Genomic DNA, 24521 nt, shown 5'->3' on the forward strand with positions numbered 1-24521 from the left:
TAATTGGTCGCTTTGTGCTTAGCTTCCACTGATGCAGTGTTCAATTACGCCTTGCACATCACTGCCCCACGGTACACCTTCCACCGAACGTGACGTGGTTTAAAGGTTCCAATATAAAACTTTCGTAAAAATAAAATAAAAAAAATACTTCCAACCCACAACCAGCTGATTCATTGGAGTTCGCGAAATGATTGACTGGCCCCTTTTTTCCCGATGGGTAGTCTACCGCATTACTCACTGCTTCAAGCTGCAAAACCTTTCCAAAGATGCCCTACCATAACCTTTGCGTCAATGGTAGAAGAAGGAGCTGATTTCGCAAAGTGAGCAATAAATGTGCACAGGCCGGAGACCATCGCCGTTTACCGCTCCGCTGGCAGGTTAGCTGACGGCGATTCTCCATCTCCGCAAAACCCAAAACACACCAAGGAATCGTACGTCAAGGGAAGCGCTCAGTGAGCATGTGTCGCTAAGTGGTTGCCCCTGCTCGAGCACGGAGCAGCTTGTTTTTAAAAATAGGTCGTCGTACAGAAAACGCTAGAAAAGCATGGGAAAGTGATGAACGGCTCAGGTGCCGGTGTTGTGTCGGTCCCATCCCTCAACGATTACATAGTAACTGCCTGGCATAGAAAGGTAGTAGCCAACCCGGCAGACTCACCCGTAACGCAGGTGGCCCTTGTACGTAGACAAGCGCGAACGGAAAAAAAAAATAAAAATCCCTGCTCAGCAGTAGGTTCGAGTGACAGACAGAATGTGAGATTCAATGTCAATGTTAGACAGGGACGAGAATGAAAGGCTCACGATGTGTGCATCAACACGATGCACGATGCGTTTCGTGCAGTTTCGAGCCACAGTGGTGATGATTTACCATGGGTCATTAAATAATTATGTTTGACTCGGACGTTTTGAGACGTTAGTGCCATTTGGGTGGAACCGTACCCTTTCGTACGAAGAAGTACACGATCAAAAGTGGGTCGACAGAAAAACAGCCGAGGGCACATATGATCGTTCAAAGAGACTGGGTGTTTGGCATATTTTTTTTGCATAACTTGATTGTGATATAAAATATAAATTTGAAACATAAATAACAAAACTATTCGAAGAAATGCATGTCTGTGTAAAATAATCTTTATGTTCGTTTAGAGCAGGAAATTCACCCTGTTAAGCTTGATGCTGGTCTACATTTTTTTGTAAAAAACACTGTAATTGAAAAATTCTTATTCTCATTTCATTTGATGCCAAAAAAATTAAAAAAATGTACAAAAATCTTCCAAAAATGAGCTCAAATACAAATAATGTCAAACGAGAGCTAGCAATTGGGACACAAACAAAATGAACGGGGGAAGACAGCAAATTAATACAGCTAGCGTGTTGCGGTGAAAGATGCACCAGTTCGAAATAAATCACTCTACTAGAACGGGTTCACTCTGCTCGACCGTTGCCGGACAGTTCTCTGGATTGTATTGCTTAATGAATCATCAACCGTTTCGTTTTGCAAGTTGCCGCTGCTGTTGGCAGTATATCTTACGGCGATGAAACACGAATCTGACAGCGAATGGGTGCAGTAAATCAAGCGGTACCATTCGGGAAGTGTGGCTCCAGAATATGGATTAATAAATTCGATGCACTAATGAGGCACTGCATTATTATACAGCCCCCTAGATGCCAGCTCACGTTACTCGTCGAAACCGTGCTCTTGATTGTTTATGAGTGTTAACTGGTGCATGGATTTGGTCTGGAGTGATGCATTTATTAGGCCGATCGTTAAATAAATAATGAAGTAACTTTTTAAATAAGATTGCTAAGTTACAATTGGAATTGGAGAAGCAAAAGGAGGAATGTTAAGTTACAACTAAAAAGTCATGACAATCGTAATTTGATGAAAGAACAAACATCTGATCCATTGTTAATCATTTTATGTTTGTAAGAAAATTATTCTACTAAAACATCTTTCTTCAGATAAATGAACCAAAGCAATTTTTTCGTTCAGAATTGTAAGAAAAAAGCATTTTATTAATTAACAATGCCAACAGTTTTCGTAAAGTAGAATTTATTCAACTAATTAACTGTTATTTTAACTACTTAAATAAGTAATTACATTGTAGACTTATAATTTTAAGCAATAATTTTTAAGATCTCTAGCACAAAAATCTTCATAGGCATGGTAGAAAAATCATCCAGCAACTCCATCACTGTTTTAATACTGATCGCATCTCCATTGCAAGCGCCTGGCTCACTAAATCATCACCTTTACTGGCAGAGTGGCAGCTAAATGGACGCTTGTTAACGGTCACCGCCGCACCCGTAACCGAAAAGAGCACTCGCTGCAATCCAAAGTGTCAACGGAATCGTCACCGAAGACACCTTGAACCTTCATCGGACCAGAGTGCCACCCACCGTTCGTAACACTATCCGCGTATCTGGCGCGTCTCAAGTCGCGCAAGTTCAGTGCACCCACTTCGAGTTACCTCACGGCCGTAATCTATGAGAAATCTCACGATCACCCCGGCATTCGAGAAGCATTTAAAGCTGTGCGATGCGCCTTCCTCCTGTTCCGGTGTGTCGCTTCTTCCGGTCGTACCGCTCGAATGTTCGCGTCTACGGCTAACGAGTGCAGGGAGGAACGGCTCGATAAATGATGTTAATTTCTTCTCCAGAACATGGATTTCATCTGCGAAAAAAATGGCCTAGCTCGGCATTTGCACGGTGGCAAAAACGAGAAGTTCTTGACAGTTGGCACTGTTTGTTAGCGCAGTTGGAATCGTTGCGGTTCGCGCCCAGGGCGTAGGGCGCCGTACGCTGCAGAAACTATTCTTAAATACTGGGAAATAATTGTTTCACATCCTGCGTTTGTTCGTCGTCGTTCGACCGGTTTAATCGTTTCGTTCGATCATTTGGTTTTGGTTCGTTTTGGGTAGAGGAAAGAAGAGAGGGGCCGGAAATGGGGGTGAGAGATTTGTGGTAACGGGCCTGAATAAAGGGTGGTAGGTTTCAACTCTTCTGTATTGCAGCTCAGCCTGTGATGGTTCGCTGGTAATACGATCACTTTCCATGGTGAGTGAAACGAAGAGTAAATAAAATTCGCTGCAACGTTCTTCTGGTTCTTGAAGATGAAGTAAGAAGATTGTGTTAAAATTTTGTTGTTTTGCTAGCTTTATACTGGTTATTTATGTATTTTGAGAAATCTTGTTTATATTGGACGATCTTTACAGTTCTGGTGTTTACATAAAAAGGTTAAATTAATTATTTGTTCAGTGCATTTTGTTTTTCCGCAATACCATATTTAGTAATTTTCCTCTAGCATGGAAAAAGCACTATTAAAACTGAGAAAGTAGCAAAAAGTTCCTCTTTCCCTTACAAAAAGGCACATACTGGTAAACGAAATTACCTCCTTCCCGTAATTATTTTCTCCCTTTAGACATCATCCCCATCAATCGGGTCTAGGTTGGGAAATCGGCGTGTGAAATACGCCTTCCACGGTGTGACAGAATAAATGCATTCCTTCTAGGAAACTGTCCAATGCGTTCCCAGTGCTGCACAGCCACAAAGCCAGCCGTACTAATGCTGTCGATTTGCAGGTCGCGATTTGTAGCACGCAAGCGAAACCATCGTTAAGTTAAGGCATTTCTTTGCCATGTCAAATCGGGACAACGATTTGTAGACGGCAGCAGTGCCTGCATCGTGCAGAGGAAAACCAGATCATGCCATCTTCATTCATACTGGGCATTGAGCCGTTTAGAAAAGGGTTTTTCTCCGGCTGAGCTTGTGAAGTTGTGTTTCCAATTTACTTTCCGACGACACTCGTTCGCCAAAGTGTTTGTCACGCGATGAGTTATTCACTTTGCACTTTTTAGTGTGCGGCATTTTCATTTTCATTCCCAACATTTCCAACCAGTCGTATTAGGGAACCTCACGCTCGCTGTTGGAACTTGCCGTTACGAATTGATCGATACGGAAGGTCTGGCCGAAATTGTTGCTTCTACATTGGTGGAGGAAAAAATTTAAACACTAAGCAAATATGCATAAAGACAGTCTGCTTATCATTGCGTAAAAAAAAGTTTACTTGTCAGCTCATTTGCATTACTTAGACAAAAACGTCCTAACCAACAGTTTACCGGTTGAGTCACCGCGGTTGGGTTTTTTGTTATAATTTCGTCACCACCACGCATACTTTCCGCGTCCCGCTTTAACGTGTAAAAACACAGAAGCAGACACATTTTAAATACCCCTAGTGAACTGCTCTCACCGTGCTCGGATGTGGTCGGTAAACTGGGAAAGGAATGTCGAGCAAGCAAAATATTTTCAATAAAAAAAAAAACGCAAAACAAAACACCCTGAGAGTGCACCAAATGACACCGTGCACCGGTTTGCGTCTATGATGTCACGCAGCCGCAAAATGGTTCGTCGCCTGAAACGTGAAGGGGGTTAGGACAAACGAGGAGGCTTATTGCAAATGAAATATGATTATGATCGTACCATTGGGAGTGTTCCAGTAGTGCGGTTGGGTAGTTAATTTATCAGTAGAAAAAGGAAAGTGTTTACAGGGATGGAGGTAAAGTATGTACTTCGAAGGGAGCGGGAGAGAGAATGATAGCAGGGCAAGGTGATAAATACGAGCAGTGTGGCAATGTCTTAAACTGGATGATAAATCAATCACATGAACAATGTGTATGAAAAGTTCGAGCTATGAAAATGGCCCGATTGCATGCCTGATACCGTTGAATTTCACAATGGTTAAAAAGTTGATTAATTTTATTGCTAATGGAAACTCGCAGGAGAAAGTGTTTAATGCAAAAGAAACTTCATTAACTACGATAGAAGGTGACAATTTATGTTGCATTATTTATGATGCGTTTCACAAAACATGTCCGATAGAGTGTGTTTACACAATGTGATTGGAGAAATCAAACGACAGGACTCGATCGGTTTCGTTGAGTTTCCGTTTGTTAGTTAATGAGCGGCGGAGATGTTCAACACAAAGATTATGAATTAAAGCTATGGATGAAAATATACTCTATACGAACGAAACTGTGGTGCCGTGGCCAGGATTTCGTGTATAAAAATTGAATTTCTATACATTTCAGAGAAAAATGTTTTAGGGCAAATGTTTGTTTACTAACAGAAACTTATTTTAAGTATAATTCCTATCTATTGCAGCTTAACATTCAAAATCATGCCTTTTTGTAGCAAAAATTTATTCACAATGAAGTAATTGATCAGGGAAAAAGGATCTTTGTCGCAAACTTCACGTTCATATGCGGAAGTTATGTTTCATTTACATTCATCTTTACACCAGCCATTAATTTGCATGCCGCAATTAACCACCAGCAGTAGACAAAAGAAACAAGCGCGCATCTTTTATTCCGTAGCGCCTTTTTTCCGCCGTCATTAGATCTCCCATTAGGATATCGACGTCTAGCGCGAACAATCTTGACAAACTTTCTTCCCTAGAACCACCCGCTGGGGAGACACTATTGAAAATCACCATTAATCATGCCATCGCTAGATGACGCGCGCCCTTGAAGTGGTGTGTAAGTAGTTTAAGCTGCGGGAAGGAGCTAGATAGGGAAAAGAAATCTGTTACAGCCTTCACCGTGCTGCCATTCAGGACACGGGAGTGGATGTGGAAGTCTTGTGGATCGTGTGAAAAGAGTTGAGGATGAAATTTGCATAGCTCGACGTCGATTTACTACGAGCAACAATTTGCCCATTACTCTCTGTCAGGTAACGCCCTTTGGTGAAGAACTTCACCATTGCCGGAACCTCTTGAATCCGTCTTGAAAGCATGTCATCCCGCAAGGTAACATGGAAAACGTTCCCTGTACTTTGCACGCTTGGTGAAAAGCGTTTAACTGGTATCATTCGGTTGACACACACACACCTGAAGCCAGTAGGTGTTGGAAAGCACAGACATTATGTGGCATATCTTGATTGTGGCTTGAGGACAAACAGATAAGTTATAAACGGATGCTTACTAAAAGATGAGGACACTGAGGACATTTTGTTTATTAATCATAAAACAAATATTTCTTACCTTTTTTCGATCACGAACACGATATCTTCAAGTTTCATGTTTAATTTATAAAACATGTTTAACTGTACTGTTTTAAAACCATCCTCATGTGTGGCATACGATAGGAAAGCGGTTAATTATATCGCTCCCAGCGGTTGCACTGTGCAAGGTAAACGCTGAAACACGTTTACTTTCATTCTGCTTGCCACGACTCAGGCAGCTGCACTCGCCCATTTGCAGCCTGTCTCACGACAATGGCCTCATCAACGTGTTCTGACCCCGGCAACCTTCCCTCCCGGAACGGGTGGGTGAGTGGATGCTGCTACGTGGGTGTGAGAGTGCCGTTTTGTCACGAACGCATCGGGAAAGCCGTTCGTTTGCCCCGATGCACACGGCGGTGGCGTCGGCATTGATCAAAAGCCATCGAAGCCTTTGGAGCCTGTAATGTCTAAGCGCACCAGGCAGAGAAGCGCCGATGCACCTTGGATGATTGGAGTGAATCTGAACAAAAAAAATCAAGCCAATCAGGTTCGTGTCAATGTGCACAGCAAGAAAAAATCCCTGCTAAACGTTAACGGAAGAAGAAAGATCGATGGAAAGAGTGAAAGAACGATCAGGGTCGCTTTGTTACACTTTGTCCACAAACCTCGGAACGGCGTAAAGCTTCATCAGCAGGCAACCACGACCGCAACATGATTGAGCTCAAATTGAAAAGCAAATAAATACAAATAATAACCACTAAGAGGGCAGCGTGTGTATGTGTGTTTGTGATCGGTCTGACTGATCGTAAACTTCAAACAATCACGACAAGGCTCAACAGGAAAATCGACTCCCTTTCGTAAACAAACTCTTCTCTACTCAAGGCGGTGTACGATCACGCTTCCGGGGTGGATCAGAAGTTCCGGAAAGAGTACACCAACCCTCAAGGCAATCGGACTCTGAATTGGGATTGATACATCTCCTGCAAAGCGAGAATCAATGTGTGTTATTGGGTGTTATTCTACCCTGTTTGTGCGCCCGTACAACTCAATTGCAAATGATCGATGAATAATGTATGCTTTACGGTTTTTTTTTATTTCGTTTTCATTCTAGATATGGCCAATCTCATGACAGTGCGTCTGCAGCGTGGCGATGGTCAGGCCTGGGGCTTCCGCCTTCAGGGTGGCAAGGACTTTTCCGCCCCCTTGGTACTACAGAGAGTAAGTATAGAACAATCTGTTTAATTGAAGTTTAAAATAAGGCTTAATTTTTCAAAGATATTCTGTTAAAGAATGCTTTCGATGTGGCAAGAAAAAGATTACTATTAAAATATTAAAATAGCTTGCATATGAAGTAAACCAATTTAAAAACATTTACTGATGATTACATCAACCTGGGTGAAACTCGTTGTACCGGCTTACGTTCGTTTCCTTGCGCGTGCTTGTTTGCATAGTGCCTAATTGTTCATCATCTAATCTGACATCGCCTACTCGCGATCGTTCGATTACGCTAAGTGCAAAGAGTTGCATTGGCTGCCTGTGCAAAACTTAGTATCTCCAATCCCCTTATTCTTCACCAACAAACTGGAAGCGAGCAGCAGCAGTCACGGCAAGCAGTTCTGGTCTGGTCACCCGGAGACCCTAAACCGCTCACCAATTATACTATTTTATCACGCTCTCAACAATGTGGCAATTTTTCTATAAATTACCTTTAAAACACTCTCTCATTTGGCACACCCAAATGCTCGGAGGGTGTTGTGGAAGGAACGTTACATTTTGATGGTTTGCTACATGGCCCGAATGTTAGAAGGCGCCACTGCACTGGCACCTGGTTAAGTGTTAACCTAGTTTGCCACGTTTTCCTGATCAAATTTCATCACCCATAGGTTCTCGTAAGCACTGGAAAATGTGCAAATATCCTTTAGCATGAGAAGAAGAAAACATACTAACCGCATTGAGCCTTGTGTTTGGTCTTCTATCTAGTGATCGTGGGCTTGAAGAGCTCCGGTACACAGTACAGGATTGATCTGGACGGGAAATTAATTATCGACAGTGATAAATGCCACCAAAAGGTGGGTTTATGTGGCAGAAAGCGTGTAAAAATTAAACCCCTCCACTACTCAGTGGACCACTCCCCGTGTCACACGTCTAGGTTTTGTGGTCTCGTCTAGGTTTAATCCGATACGATTCATACGTCCGCCGGGAATGTATAGCGTGGAGTGTATCGAGATATATGATCATTACACTATTTACGAGATCGTTGCAATGGTGATTCGAAATAGGACATAAATTTAGGCATTTTTTCTTACTTTAACGTGTGCCATAGACGGCAAACGGAAATTAGATCTCGCTTCTAATGCGCAAAATTATGTTCTACACTGCCCGATCTGGCACGATCGTACACGACCAACCAAAACCCAAGCCCCGAAGGGATGCAGAAAAGATTCACGTCAGCAACGGCGGGCACGATTCTGTCGACAGTCGATTTATTTAACGCTTAATTATGACGGATTCAAGTGAACCGTACGATTGGACGATTTGCCGTTTGGTGAAGGCATCGGAAAGCGATCCTTCGACTGCACCTTGATCTTTCAACGGCCGACTGTCTACCGATGTTGCACTAATGGCCGTATATAATGTATGCAAATCTTGCTCACACGAGCACAGCGGCTTATGCGTCATCACGCGCCATCCGCACAGATGTTCGGAAAGGGTTTTAGGTTGTTTTTTCATGTTTATTTTTTTTTTTTTGTTTTCGTCCCCCCGATGGCCGATTGGTTCGTCAAACCAATGCGGGATGCACGTGCTGTTCGCGAAAATGAAATAACGATTGAGTGTTGGGCAATCAGTGATCTTGGCTGGTGAGTAAGCCGTGTTGGTTGTTCAGATCGAATGATCAGCATGATGGTAACATTGTAAAAGCTGATGAATAATGGCAAATCGGTGGAATGTGCTAAGATGGTGTGAGCTCTTGAGCTTTTGACGAAAGCATGAGGCGATTGTCGTTGTTGCTATTTCCGGCAGCTGTTAGGGAAGCCGTCCCAATGCGCTTAAGTGATTATTGTGGTGAGAACTATGGATACATTAAAAGACACCCAAGTGCCATAAGATGCTGTCAAGGGGGAGAGGTTTTAAACAATATTGATTATTATTAAGTTGACGTCACCAGTACATTATTGACTTAAATGTCAGATTAAACGTGTTATGTTTTAGTATATTTTTTAAAACTCTTTTAAAAAAATAAAAATAAAATCTGTCGCATGCTTCAGGAAATTTGGACATCATTGGATAATGATAATCCTATCCACAAAATTCTTATTCACAGTATTCTATCGCAGAAATATGGGATCGAACAGGAATCATATATATTACGAACATTTTCCGAGTGGTCGAACAATAGGTGGCGAATAATATTGAACCCACTTAATTTATTTTAAGTGAGCATTACAGAAACCTTTGTATTACAACACAACAACACTCAGTCACACACTATTGCTCCGGACAAATGCAATTTGATGAATTATGAATAGGAAATCCTACCTTTCCCGCCAAATAGTTACAGAAATCATAAATTGGTCCAATTTTTCTTGGGTTCAAAAGGCGAAATTTAATTTTGGTGTGGAATTCAAATTTGGTTTAAACTTGAATACTTGAACACCCAACACATTTCATGAATTCCTACTTCTTATATCAATGTTTTATTTTTTATTTTTAAATCAAATTTGAAGTAAGAAATCTCTGTGTGAATCCATTGAAGCAACCTTGCGGGTCATTAATATGACTAGATTTATAAAGTGTACGATCAAGATCCTTAGGAATTCCTCTGTCCACCAAACGATCCACCGATAATTGATCGTAACCATCGCACAGGCCATGTCGCACTATTGCTACGCATTTGTAACAATAAACTCATAAAATGGCCATAAAGTGAAGTTATCAATAAAACAATCAACGATCATGCCCGTCTCGTGCCAGGTAAGGCACCGGTTCCAAACGCCCTCCGGGTGGAAAGATAGACCAAACCGCGATGCGTCGCAGGTTCTTACCGTCGTCAAATGCACCGGGCCCATGCCCTTGAACCCTTAGCCAACCTTGCATCGGCAAACAAAACTCGCTCTCTTGCATCCCATATCCTCCCCGGATGTCGTCGATCGGCTTCAATGCACATTGCCAGCGATGTTGTGTAGGGTGGAAAAGAAAACAAAACACGGTACATTCTTCGGCCGGTTATTCCAACCTAGCGAGACGATTGCGTTTTTGCGTTGTCTCGCTTGATTCTCGCAATGGTGAGTTTTCGTGCCTGGTTTAGACCCGGGTTCCCTTGGGAAAGCAAGATAAAAGCTCGTCATTCGCAACAAACTCGTGCGAGCAAAAGGAAGATTCAATTTCAATCATAATCTCAGCATATATGGCGGCATCTTGAAAGGCGCGGCGCACGCTGTTTAGATTGTTTGCAGCGCATCAAGAAACCATTCTTCATTTCTCCTGTGAAAAGATCGCGATATCTTAGCGGGATACCTTCGGGCAGTGTGCTTTAAGGGAATGCGCGTTCTTGAATGGTGGAAGACGAGTTTTCTCCACAGACTTGTGCGATGTGGCCGATGCACTAGTTCTATTAATTTTGTGTTAATCATTGCAAAGCTTTTTCCATGTGACTCGTGACTCAGTGATGGCATCGCTAGCCCACCATACAATAAGTATGAATAGAACGATTAATATACCTCATGCGGAAAGGACAAACAGAAACAGCAACATAAAACCATCGGACGAGCACAGTCATAAATAATTTCCATCCCGGACAGGTCTTAAGTGATGTCATTTTTTGTTGTTGTCTTACCCATTTGGCAACGGGAGCCATCCTCATCATGTTGCGGACGGAAGCGGAAATGGGTATTGGCGTAAGCGAACCAAGGGATCGATTTATATTTGTCAACAGAAAGAACGGTGAAACACTGCTGTCAAGCAGACAGGTCGGAACAGGTAGACGAACCTGTCACCGTAAGGGATTTATGTTGCAAATTTAATCCGTCTAGCCGGATCGGCTGTCGATACATTTTAAAAGCGTTCCAGCTGATAAATGACTGGTTGTAACGGACGTTTTTAAACATATATTAAGACCTTCTCCATATTTCTAGATTAAAGAGAAAGTTAATCTAATTCAACAAATCGTTTATAAACATATATTTTCTGTTTAGAGAACTTAAAAGATTCACTTCCTCCTATTGTGAAACAGTTGAACGAAGTGTAAAGAAAGCCACTTGAGTTTAGGTTCTCGGCCAAAGATCATCCGCCTTACCATCCTACCGGTGTCGAACATAGCCCGCTCCTATATGGTCCCCTTGTCATCGTTATCAGATAAGCGACCTCGTTGCCGGTTATAGATGTCTGGACAATGTTTGTGGTAAGCACTGATGGAGGAAAAAATTGAGCAAACAAGGGACCGTGCCCACCAAAACCTTCGTTATCTTTCATCGACTGTCAATAATAATCGCAACACCAGTTTTCCCTACATCACCGACATCAAAATGTTCCCGTCCGAAAGCGCAACGAGCCTTCACTGTTGGGTATGGTTCGTGCATTCGAAACGTGGGCTAACGGGTGGAATTACCCACTTGTTTTATTGTCGATCGCGGTGGTCCTGTAATATGGTCCCTTTCCCTTTGCCTGTCCTTCGTACTCGCCCACTGTCCCAAAATCTCGAACCGGAAACGTGTGGACAGGACCGCAGACTGGTGATCATTTTTGCCGTCCGATCATAAAATGGTTCATTCAATCGTTCGAGAGGTTGTAAAATGGTTAAGTGCCCAAAAACGAAATAAAAACACAGCACGTTTGCTGATTGGAAGGGACAATAAAAGGCATGTCTGCAGAGGATTACAGGTACATCATTTTTGCCGACATTCGGAAGGCATATTTTAGGTTTATGTCCTGCAGTGGTCTGACGATGAGCAGATGTTAATTTTTTATTGTGAAGCATTCGTTGATGCAATGGTTTCACTTTCATATTATGTTTTATATCATATTATGTTTTATATAAAAGTGGAAAAGGTTTTAATTAAATAAAAATTAGCTAGTTCTGAGTCTTATAGTATTGTTGAACTGTGAAGCAACTGTTTCATGTGCTTATTTTTCCTAAACGCGCTGGATAAAACCCTTTTCCGATATGGGCATTCCCGGTGGCACGATCGGATGACTCATTCAAAAACTTCTTGGAACCTCTTTTTGTGTGAAAGCATTTGCTGCTGCTGACCAACTGTAAGCATACGTCATTGTTATCTGTAACTCATAATCCCCTTGTCAAGCATCGTTTATGCTTTTTCTGTTGCATTTTATCTTCTACCGAATACCTTCCCGTAAGGCGTCAGGTCTCGCCGACCGGCCCTAAGGAAAGTGTGAACAACAAACCAACAATATAAAAAAGAGAGGCAGAGCAACAAAAAAACGCTCTCAATGATAAAGTGATCGAGGTGGAAGCGAAAAAAACACACTAACCACCGTGCATAAAATCCTCCTCAACCACCGGTGGAATGCAGCATGATTCATTGATCGAATTCCTTTTCCGGAGCTCGCGCTGGTGTGTGACGATTGTTCAGCCTTATGTTTCGTTTTCTTCTGTGCGCCTTCGTAACGCATTCAAAGGGACAATAAATTCCAGCGAAACGAACCGGGAGAATCGGGATAACATGTTTTGTCGCTTCTCCCTAGGACAAGCGTTCTCCGTCGTTCCAACGTAAAGGGACTTTACTGTACTGACTTTTCAAAAATAACTGAAATTAGGCAAGCATTTAAAGCGCGCCCATTCCGATCGTTCGCCAGATTGCAAATCATTCGGGTGATCAATTCTTTCGCGCGCTGCAAACAAATGATCTCAAGTTTGTCCGAGGGCATCCGTTGAAACGGTATTCGGCACGCATTCACGGACCACACCGTCCTCCAGATGCTTTGTTATGCCGTACACGAGATTTTGGTTACGTGAAGCGTAATTGTAAATGAAATTACATAAATTAGTGGCACTCGAAATACTTATCGTCACTCATAATCGCATCGTTGCTGTGACCTATCACAGCTGTTTTGCGAAAGTCGAAAAGCTTCGACAAAACATGTCGCTCCGCTGTAGGTTCGCACTGCAAAACACTCTCACCAAGGTAAGCGGGTATCGGGGCAGCTTTATTTGCACATAAATTAAAACTTTTATGCCCATCTACGCTTCCCACCCAAGGCGGTGTGCGAATCGGTATCGTTTCCTTCTTTCCTTTTTTTTCGCCCTGATAAAGCTCGTGGGAATCTATTGCATTCGAACGGAAATGGCACGAAATGATGACATGGGTGGTTTTTGCGATTGAATATGGCATAAAGTGCGCATGGAGCTAGCTTTGGAGCCATCAGCTCCATATAAAATATGATCAGGACGATTTTAATGCCATTCCTGTTTCAATGTTAATCAACAAACGTGCTGTACCTACGAGCATAACGTGTAAAAAGGAAATATATAACAAATACGCCATACGAAGTAAACTAAATTTAAACATTAAACAAAACTTTCCAGTGTCGGTAGAATTTACAGATGGCGCCATTTTTACTGGGTCAAGCAAAGCTTTTGTTTCTCTCGGCTTTATCCACCCACGAAAAATGTCCGTACGAGCTTAACTAGATTGCCAATAAACTCTCAGCAAATCCTTACTAAGCTATCGCATTCGAACCACTCGGGCAGACCATCCATTTCAGCCAATAAAACCCCAGACAACAAAAGAAAGGTCTAATCAGTGCCGCACAATAAAATGTGTTGTGTGAGAATTTCCGGTTTCGGTTGTCAATTATCGTGCAAAACCGAGTGCACGATGCATTTTCATTATGATGCCTTTGGGGCTGTGGCAGAGTATTTTTTTGTTTGCTTCTCTGTTTTATTTGGTGTGTTTATTATGAGCTAGCTAAAACTAGTTGTACCTAGTGTTACTCCTTAGCAAACGCCAGGTATCATTGGGTGGTTTCCGATGGAGCCAGAGAGAACCAAACCACAACAGCAAACAACGTGAAGTTGCTCCCTCACTATCGGGCAGAGAAAAGGCAGTAATTTATGACCTAGAATAAAACAGTGCTGTATAAATATGGGCACCCATAGGGGGGTACCCCGGTTTGAATGGGTGACTTGAACGCGATGGGCAAAACGAACTACAAAACAAGCATGCACAAAAAAAAACAACAACCACGATAAACGCACATAAGCGAACCCGTTTTTGCTGAAGATATGCTAGTTCAAAGTTCTCATAAAGCAGCCCCAAGGGGGAAGGAAAGACGATCGGGAGCCTACGGTGACGCTTTGCTCTCCATTCGATTGGTCGTGAGCGTCCAAGTTTTCGTCCAGTTCTAGCGTGCTTCCAATGGCGTCGAAGAAATGGACAGCAGGATACAACAATTCAACTGGACCAAGAATCAATAGGTGGAAATCAGCAGAAGAATATGAATCATAAATCAAGTGTCTAAATAAGTTTATTTCTTCTTTTTCACCGCTTGCGAATGCTGTAGTACGCCAAGCGCTGTTGGCAGGTTTGTTTCGATGGGACTGAAATGGCAAAAAAGCTGTTCATGCTGATAGAACTTAAACCCGATCGACAATCCTTAGTGCTTGATGAGCAGTGTTTCTATTAATCATGCATACCGGTTAACGCACCACCACCGGGATGGTAATTCGCTCTCAAACGCAACCCAAATTGCCTAACAGACGTACCGCTTGCTACAGATAGTGTGCATGTTTTGGGAGTGCTTGGTGACAAGTCACGCCACCGCTACTTTGGTAGCAACGCGATAAAGACAAACCTTGCTTGCAACTGCATCAACGTTGGCCCAACGCACGGCTGTGAGTCATGATGGCTTTGGATGGCATATCGATTGGGCCAAAGATATTTCGTTTGACTAATGGATCATAAACCGACATGTACGTTGATTGGTCCGTTTTTTGTTTGCTTCCCTCCTGGCGTGTCAATTTTGTTGCCTTGTTTTGTGAATGCCGTTTTAAAAGGAAACTTTTGCACTACTGGGAAGGCAATTTTGTACGTCACTCACGATAACCGAACGCTGCCAAACGAAACGGAGAGTGGTTTTTACAATACGATTCCCATTTGTATCTAGTCTCGTGCGTGACGGTTGGGAGGTTTACGCTATGGTTTGTGTATCGTAAAAGCTGTTGTCAATTGCCCTTTGATTGATTTATAATTGTTTAAGCACTCACCTCGGGCGGGATGCTGGAGAATGGGTTACGGCCCTACCGCGTACGGGGTGTGTCGCTTGATGTTTAAGTGAAATGAAACTGCATGCGAAAGGACAGCTATAGCATGTTGTAAAGAGGTGTTTGCTGAAAGTAAAGAGCCAAACATTCCACATGTCACACGCTTCGGTGTAAGACAAGCCCATTGCACTGTGAGCGACATGCATTCCAACCTGAAATGGATCTCATTTTACCCAAAAGAGATTGTGTTCGTGTTCTTGTACTGTTATGATCGTTATCAGTTCTTGATGAACAAACAGTAGAGACAAAAGCATGTCAACGAATAGATTGATATAATTCGTTTAATCACCATGAAGCTACCCAATCTGCCTGTATCGCTCCATACGAAGGTAATGACGGCCGTTCAGGAAATCATATTGCACGAGCGACACTAATTGCTTCATTAGCCAAGAATGCGCAAACAGTTACTATCACCGTCACCGTACACAACCGTATGCTTTAGTAAAGGCTGCGTTTAATTATGGCGCCCGATTCGGTTCTGTTCGTGATCACCTTGCAACAGACAACAAAGAAGAGCCCACAAGGAACGCTAGTGTTTGTACACGCCTTCTGGCTCATGGCTCACTGCCATCGGGTGGGATGAGAGGGAGGAGGACCGGGGCTTTGTAACAACATCACCACCGTCGTGACATTGAAAAGCATGCTCAGATGAACTATTTTAAGGACAACAAGCGAAACCGTCGCCAACAGCTGGTAGCTACCGACACTGACATTGGTTTATTTTTGCGATCCCGATCGCGTCCGTCGTCCACAGGTTAACGGTGGCAGCGTTGCCGACCAAGCCGGTCTGATGGCTGGCGATGCGCTGATCAAGGTCAACGGTACGGAAGTCTTCAACATGCGTCACAAGGATGCTCAGGACGTTATCGTGGCCGCTGGAAATTCGTTCGAGCTGACTGTGTCGAGGTATGTGGGATCAGATTGGTTTCTACGTGGTTGGTCTATTATCAGTCCCTACGTTCATTACTGATGGATGTTAATGCTTTCCATTTACAGAGGAGGCGCAACCTGGAGACCATCTGTTACACCGACTGGTTCGCTCCCGTCTCCATCACCGTCGCTGGCCGGTAACATTACTCCGGTAACGAGAACTTCCCTTGCTGCGACACCCCAGGAGATGAAGCCCATCGGTAGCGGTCACAATACCGCCGCCAAGCCGTTTGCTGCCGTGAGTACAAAATAAATCTGATAGTAACTGTTCCTCACCTTAATCACGCATTATTTCTTACAGGTTAATGGAAACGATGGACAAATCAAGAGCATCGTAAACAACCAATATAACACCCCGGTCGGTATGTACAGCGATGAAACCATTGCCGAAACGCTGTCCTCGCAGGCGGAAGTCCTCGCCGGAGGAGTTCTTGGGTAGGTTTGAAGCTTTTCGAAAAATATGAACATCATAATATTTTGATAATTTTTCTTTGACATTTTCCTATACTTTTAGTGTAAACTTCAAGAAGAACGAACGTGTATACTCGCCGGCAAACTCCGAGGTATACAAGATGCTGCACGAGCAAGGAGATGATCCCGAACCAGGTAACATTTCGGAACAGGGTTTCGATCCGAATCCATGCAAAGATTCTCTGAGAGAATCTTGCATGATTCCCTGTCTTATACTGATACCCGTACGGTGACGGACACGATGCTGGACACAGTTAAGAAGTCGATTGATGTAGCAGTACCTGTGACAATTCAGTACAACTAAGAACAAACCCACACAGCTTATTTAATTTTCTATTTGTTTTTACGATGAACCAAATGGTTGGATTCATATGTATAAGCTTATAATTAACATCGAACGCATTAGTTTTAAATTTTCGAACGACATCATGGACGACTGACCGCGACTTATAGTAATCTGTTTCCTTTTTGCATGTCTAATATTTACCTTGAATCTTTCCCAAAAGATAATTGAACAAGAATTTTGATTATAAATTGCTTGATTTACTAATCTAATAATGGCTCCAGTTAGCTAGCAGCTATACCTAATGGAACTTTAATGAAAATTTAAATATCTTTTAAATTATAAATTGTACATAAAAGGCCTTCCTGAACCATCAACACACATAGGAGCACTGAAGAAGCTCTCTAGTTAAACGCCTAAAAGTATGCAATTGCAGCACATATGTAACTATTTCGACCGCGACCTGCTACTACTAACAAAGTTGATTTGTTTGATTTGAGTTCCGTTCATCCTTTCTAACAAGAACGACCCTCACACCGTCACAACAAACTCACTGACAGTACCGCAACAAAACTATTTTCAACAACTTCAGCACAACAGCAGCAGCTCCAGCAGCAACAACCGCAACAACCACAATCGCCACACCACCTCAGCAACAGTGGCAGCGGCACAAACACTGTTACACGCCACGTTAGCGCTCCCGTCGATCGTCCGGTGGCTCCGGCAAACAATGGAATTCCGCCGGGTCAAAACATTTGCGCCTCCTGTGAGCGTTTGATTGTGTAAGTGAACTTCTCCATTAACTTCGGCCATGATCGTACAAACGAGATCGAACCCAAATGAGCGGGTCATGGGAAGCATGGGAAGGAGATCACTTTTGTTTTGGATTTGTTTCTCCCACCCACGCTGGTGTGTAATCCTGTAAAGAAGATGGCAGCGTCTAACAACACCTCCAGACGCACACGTACCAAACAAATGCACGCGCACACATGCACCGCACACACGCAGAGGAGAGCACCGTGTCGAGTAGGGGAGCAAAAGTGTTCACTTTTCTTCCCTTTTTGTCAATAATAGTCGTTGTCCGCCACGTTCCGCATCTAATCAACATCGAATTTCTTATCTTCTTTTTCTGTCCCACCCATCCCGCAACCCCCACCTTACGTACGCATCACACCCGTCTGTGGTCGTTATGTCCTTGTTTTTGCAATCCATGAATGCTGTAAATACTGCTGCACTGCCGAACTAAACCGCCATCGACTGACGCGTCCCGTCCCTTGGACCGATCCTCATGTTCTGGACGTTTGACATAATTCCGACGACCATTTGCTAATGTATTGAAACCACTCGCGATGGTAATCGTGGCGAATGTCCACCCGTCCTTGCCATCCTTGCCGACCTTTTTTGCCAAACGAGAGCAGATAGTGTTTACTCTAACAATTTCCATTACTCGGTCAATAAACTCGAATCAGCTTCATCGCATTTCTACGCCACGCAAAGCCACGCCATCGGTGGTTATGCTACGGCCGGACGGCTGCCGGTCGGTTCGCTGACGGGTGGCCGCCCCGCACGGGGTCCATCGCCCCTGCCCCCGCAGATGCAGGGCCAGGTTCCTCGTCCGCCCATGCCGAAACCGCCGATGATGCAGCCCCAACCGCAGCGCCCAGCACCGCAACCGGCACCGCAACCGGCACCGACCCAAGCTCCACCGAAGGTTGCTTTCCCGCCGCAACAACAGCAAGCACCGGCCCCAGCTTCAGCTCCTGCCCCGGCACCAACATCGGCCTTCCGGCCCGCACCGAATACCGCTCCGAGGTCCGGTATTCCACCGAAGGTTCACAACGAGTAAGGATGTTAAACAGTCTTTGGTAGTATACACGATCAGACGGAAGCACTAGAAACAAGATGGATCTCACCATCCCTTGTACATTTTCTACCGTTGATTGTCGTGTAATTTCGCAAAGTTATGCTTTATTTTTTTATCTGCTACGCTTTCCCAACCCACGTTTCCACATCGTCGTTTTCCTTCTTTGACCGTTACCGAACTCCGGCAAATTCCGTCACCCTGCGTCCATTATCCTGCCCCGGGCGAGGAGTTTCACTAGCCATATGTGTGCGTGTGCCAATGTGTGTGTGTGTACGTTTCTTTTGGATTGGAAATGCAAGAGTTCAGCATGCCATATTTTTATATGTAAAACTGTACCTAAACGCTCTCAGGATTCGATCTCTGTAGCGACGAATGTAGCTCCTTACCAGATGATCTTCTCATCTGTTATGGTCTCTTGCATCATAGACGTAAGCCCATTGTTTCATTATTAATTGTATATTTCGTTTTTTTCTTCTTCTTTTTTATGGTTATTTTCCAATCGGTTTGCTTTGTGTTTGCGGTTTGCCTTTTTTTTGGTTTCTTTTCTCGTTTGTTTGTTGTTATTTCGTGTTGGCGGTCGGTTTATCCTGCCCGTCGTATCACCGACCAAACGCATGGAAAAAAACGAATCGTCAACGCCACAAACTATTCACCATTTTTGCAACATCATTTACAAAAAAAAAACAAACAAACAATCGCATACAAACAATTTCATCCATCCCCTAAACCACCGTTGGAAAACCTTGCCCCGCGTCACGTTTCATCAACAAACATCCACCGAACCTCAACAACACGCACGTCATCCACAAAACATCTGCAACGTTCCAACGCGCGGAACTCGGCGTGCAGTGGCGTGTTCGTGCGCATCAAGGACAAGAACCTGCACGCCGACTGCTTCAAGTGTGCCACCTGCGGCACGTCCCTGAAAAACCAGGGTTATTTCAATCTGAACGACAAGCTGTACTGCGACATCCATGCGCGCCTGGCGGCTCTCAACAGTCCGCCGCCCGGCACCAATGGCATGGTTCCGGTTACTGTCACGAAACCGTACGTATTCGGCACCCGGCAGCAGATCGTACCTAAAACAAGCGCTTTTCTTTCTTTTCTCTCTCTCTCTTTCTTTTGTTTCCTCTTTTCTTTCTATTCTTTCTGCTCTCTCGTTTTTTGCACCGAATTTAAATCGCTTATACTACTTCTTTTCTTTTCTTGTAATCTTTTGTAATATTTCTCTAATGCTGTTATTTACTTCATATTGCTTTATGTTTTCACTATGCTTTTTTCCTTTTCCTTATTTTCCTGATACTCCCTCGGGTATCTCTCTCAAGCTCCTTATACTAGCATTCCTAGCAAAACCGTTCTAGAAAGCAACTAGAACACCTTCACAGAAGAGGTATCCAAAGATGTTTGTTTAGGCTAGGTGTATATACAAATGTAGTAGTAAGACTTTATAAGTAACTAAATGAGAACGATTCGAGTGATGCAAAATATTTCGATGCAAGATGAGAACAAAACCTGTTGGACAAGTAATTTACCAGTAATTCATCAGTAAATACGAGGAAGCTACAGGTTAGTTTAAAAAAATCGTCACCAAGTTAATCACATCATTGATCGATGGAATGTTGTGTTTAAAGTCCTAGTAATTTATGCTCATTTAGTAGAGGTAGTAGAATTTCGAGTGTTTTACTCGTTCTATGTTTCTTTCATTTCGTTTGAGATAAACAAGTATTTTAAAAAATTAGACCATGAATACATTATTTGCATCATTATTTGGAAGAATCGTTTTCATTTAGTATCGAACTCCTCTTCGCCTATTCTCGTAGCAAAAAAAAAAAGCAACGACAACCCCTTTCTGACCATCTGTTGCCTATTTTCCTATCTCTCATTTGTCTTTTTCTCGTTGTAAAAAAATCGTCTGCTCGTAAGTCCCTGCAAATGCAATTGAAACTGTTAGAAAGAGAGTATGATTCTAATCTTTTGCTGTTTTCTTTATTCCTTTTAAATTCACTTGATCGTGATCACCATCACAAACCACCAGGGGCCACAAGACTGGTGTACAAGCCATCTCTGCTGCTCTCAACGCTCATGCCAACTTGAACGGCCGCTCGCAGTCACCGTACGGCAATAATGTAAGTTTCCGCCAGGACTTAACATTTTCCATCGATTCTTCAATGTCCATGCAATACCCACAACTAATTCTAACTCTAATCACAAGCTTTTGACAGAACTCGTTGGTCACTTTGCACACGATTTTTAATGGACATGGTGTTCTTTCTACCGTTTCCCTGTAAATGTGTGTTATACCTACACTTTATACAATTCGATTCAGTTTTCTTTTTTGGCGTTTTTTTTTGGGTGATCAATCGATCGGTACGGTTCGGTAATACGATCGGATTGTGTTTTAAATATAATCCCACGTTCGTTGCACGACCACTTCTTGCGGAAGAGAAGTGAAGCAACAAAAGTAAGACCTCCTTCGTAGAACTGTACTCGTTTCGTTTGAAACCAGACAAACATCACCCCGCCTCAAGACCCACCAGCCTATCAGCTTATCGTCACTTGTCGTAGCAATTTTTCTTACGCGTTTTGCACGCTGCTGACGTTGGTGGCGCCTTGGTTGAAATATGTTTTAAAATTGTCCCGCTTTTCACCCAAAACACAGCCACGAAAGTGGCGAGGGCAAGTGCGTCCAACGGGGTCCTGTCATGAGCTAGTTTTTCCAACCCCTCCCATGTCACCCTTAAAATCGCATGTTTCATTTACTTAAGTTGCGTGTGCTTTTCTTTTCCAATTTTTTTTTCTTTCGTCTGTTTTCTTTTCTTGACAACCTCGCTCGCTGTTTGTGCATGTGGTGTGTTTGTGTGTATGTTGTTTTTTTTTCCTCTAACTTATGCAACCCATCCCGAACCGAACCGGGCTTCCGAACGGGCTGACGTTGCTGATGCTGTCGACGCTGCTGCTACCGGCTGCTGCTGACGTGTGGCCGACGAATGAACGTACCGAATGACGCGTGCGCGACACTTGTCGTGGTTTTCGCGGTTTTCACCACTGCGATCCCGCGCTGGGCTTTTGGGACACCGACCGTAACAAAAAATAAAAACAATAGACTACACTCGGCCAATCGCCGTCTCATTCACGATCGAGCAGCACGACTTCGTCGAGCGGATACTGCAACTCGAGCTCGTTATCGCCGGTGCAATCGAACAAGGTGTCCCCATTGCATTCGCGCACCAGCAGCGAAAACGAGCTGATCGATCGCAGCCACAGCAGCAACAGCAACAGCAGCACTTTCGAGCTTTCTGGCACCGCCTTCCCAGCCTGTCCAACGTCCCCTCTGCCACCGCTACCGCCACCACCGCCACCGCTAACGATGGAGGAGGAAAACACAGCCCGGACACTCCAGCCGGTAGGGGCGACCGGATCCGAATCGCAGCTAGTATTCGGTGCAAATGGATTAGCCGCCCCAGCACCAGAGGGTGAGCAAACGGATGGAGGCGCAACCGAGAATGGAACGGTTACGCAAAACGATTATGGATTCTATTACCAGACGATGGGAGGACGCGTTATTCGAAGCGTACTTCCACCGGGAAAGAACTCCACCTACAAGGTAAGTAGCGTGTGTGATTGCTTGTATTGTCTTTTTTCGCTGGAAGTGCGTCATCGTTGTGCAGTATTGAAGCGCTTATGAAACCCCCAAAGATGACTGCCATTAACTACTAACACTAAATGCTAAATCATCAAAGTGCTACGAATGTGGTTGAAGAAAACAAAAATGCTTGATTTATGAGAGATAGAGAGAAAAGGAAAGGAAAAGTGGAAATGTGAAACGTACCGGGCAGTCAGTGAAAAGTGTTCTACTTTTACATAAGCGTAGTATTTACGCACCCAAGTAAACCAAAGAAGAAAAAAACGCACACACGATCGAATCGAAGGCGATCGCAATAGTTTGTTCGGCACCGATCCAAATGTGAAGTACGTCACGCGTTTCACGCGCGCCTCTACATTGTATAACAGTGCAATGGCGAATAGAAGGTATCCACCTACCCGTACCGTTTACCGCCTGTGTGACACGGATATGAACGGATCAGCATATCCTTCTGGGTGTGTCGATGTTTATCGACACCCAGTGGGTGTGATTGTGCAGGCCGGATCAGTGACCCAAGCTCGGATGCGTTTCGGGTGGCGGAAATGCATTGAAATATTTAGGATGTGTTCGATCGGTTTGCCTTCGCCAGAGGACGATATGTGGTGCATTCCTCACTAATGGGAGACATCTATAAAAATATAATCGATTTATTTGTGTCGTCGCCAAGACTTGGTTGAGCGCGACCGAGTTAGCTCTAGAGAGATCGAATAGTAGAGTCGTCCGTATGGCACGTGGCTACCAATTACGAGCCGGTTTGTCACCTGATCCTTTGGGATTGAATTTGTTTTCTTTTTTTTCTATTTGGGTACAGGTAAACGGCAGAAATATTTTCAAGTCACGTGACCAAACATTTAGGTTGTTTACTTCTGATATCATTGATTCGATCAACCAGTTTTAGCTGCTAAGTTTACTAGTAGCCAACACTTTGTTTATTAAACATTGCAAGCTAGATTTCATTTTTATTTGTAATTTTTTCTCTTGAATTTTTAAAGTATGAAGGAATGTTCAACCAGGAAAGATTGTTTTATTTATCCTTAAATCACCGATAATTCAGACTGATGAATTTAACTATAAATGTTAAAATGAAATTAAAATAAATCTTATAAATCGTTGTAACGTAAGTTTTAAGGCATGAAATCATTTGAAATACTATTTTTATTACCTCATGCCATTTTAAAAACGAGGCCGTATGGTCGGTTTAAACGGTCGAAAACGGTTTATCAAGAATTTAATAACAGTTATTTGAAATGTGGAGCAATTCGACTTTTGAATAAAAGATTAAATTATTTAATTAAGGTATCTTTGGATAAGCAAACTATAAAAAAGGAAGGAGATATCTGCGCCCTAAACTCAGGCTTACATACCCAAGGAATATGAAATTTAATTTGTCTTATTTTTGTTGTTTTACTCCAGGTAAACCAGAACAACATTACGCCGAAGCCGTTCGGTGCTCCACTTCCGGTGAGCCCATTGGCTCAGGTTCAGCCACCGGCATCGTACCCGCCAGTGGCCGGAAGCGTCCCGACACCATTCTCGGCCGCTCTCGTCGGAGCCCAGGCACCGGCACCCGCTCCGGTCGCTGCTCCGGTACCCGCACCGGCCTCGATGGTAGCCCCAGCCCCAGCCCCGATGGCTGCTCCGGCTCCAGCTATGACACCGGCGTCCGTGCCAACTCCACAAGGTTGTTACTAAATTGCTATGCTTTTGCTAATATCACCCTTTTTTCTCTACTACACGTTGTTTTGATATTTCTTTAAATCCTTAAACTTTACCCCATATGTTTTAACCGATATTTTTCACCTTCACCCCGAGAGATCTAGTTGTTAAAAGACGAGATGAAGGAGTAATTAGTAGGCACTATCGTTTTGTGACGATTTCGTCTATAAGCTCGTGTGTTATTTAAGCCCTCATTTTCCTTTCGCCCTTCATCCATGCAATGATACTCAATTCAATCGAAACTGTTCATCTCATCACGCTCTCGAAACTGTTCGCATCAAATTTTAAACACACAAAACCAAACATCATCGACAACCCCTCAATCGAAAACGCGCCACAACCG

The 24521-nt window shown here is 43.5% G+C and overlaps 1 protein-coding gene across 2 annotated transcripts in view; it reads left to right on the forward strand.

The window, feature by feature from the left end:
• LOC125770838 (PDZ and LIM domain protein Zasp-like) overlaps positions 1–24521 on the forward strand; it is a 48148-nt gene that overhangs the window by 16301 nt on the left and 7326 nt on the right. The window contains exons 3-12 of one of the 2 annotated variants that reach the window (XM_049440850.1): positions 7103–7209; positions 16026–16177; positions 16268–16439; positions 16503–16636; positions 16716–16807; positions 17548–17737; positions 19669–19866; positions 20855–20945; positions 21923–22423; positions 23876–24143. In XM_049440850.1, the coding sequence (XP_049296807.1) occupies positions 7105–7209; positions 16026–16177; positions 16268–16439; positions 16503–16636; positions 16716–16807; positions 17548–17737; positions 19669–19866; positions 20855–20945; positions 21923–22423; positions 23876–24143 (1903 nt within the window). In that variant the 5' untranslated portion in view covers positions 7103–7104. Of the gene's footprint in view, positions 1–7102; positions 7210–16025; positions 16178–16267; positions 16440–16502; positions 16637–16715; positions 16808–17547; positions 17738–18373; positions 18798–19668; positions 19867–20854; positions 20946–21922; positions 22424–23875; positions 24144–24521 lie in introns of both variants that reach the window. The other variant, XM_049440849.1, reaches the window with a different exon arrangement.

The sequence above is a fragment of the Anopheles funestus genome, chromosome 3RL (assembly GCF_943734845.2).
Source record: "Anopheles funestus chromosome 3RL, idAnoFuneDA-416_04, whole genome shotgun sequence".
Lineage (NCBI taxonomy): Eukaryota > Metazoa > Arthropoda > Insecta > Diptera > Culicidae > Anopheles > Anopheles funestus.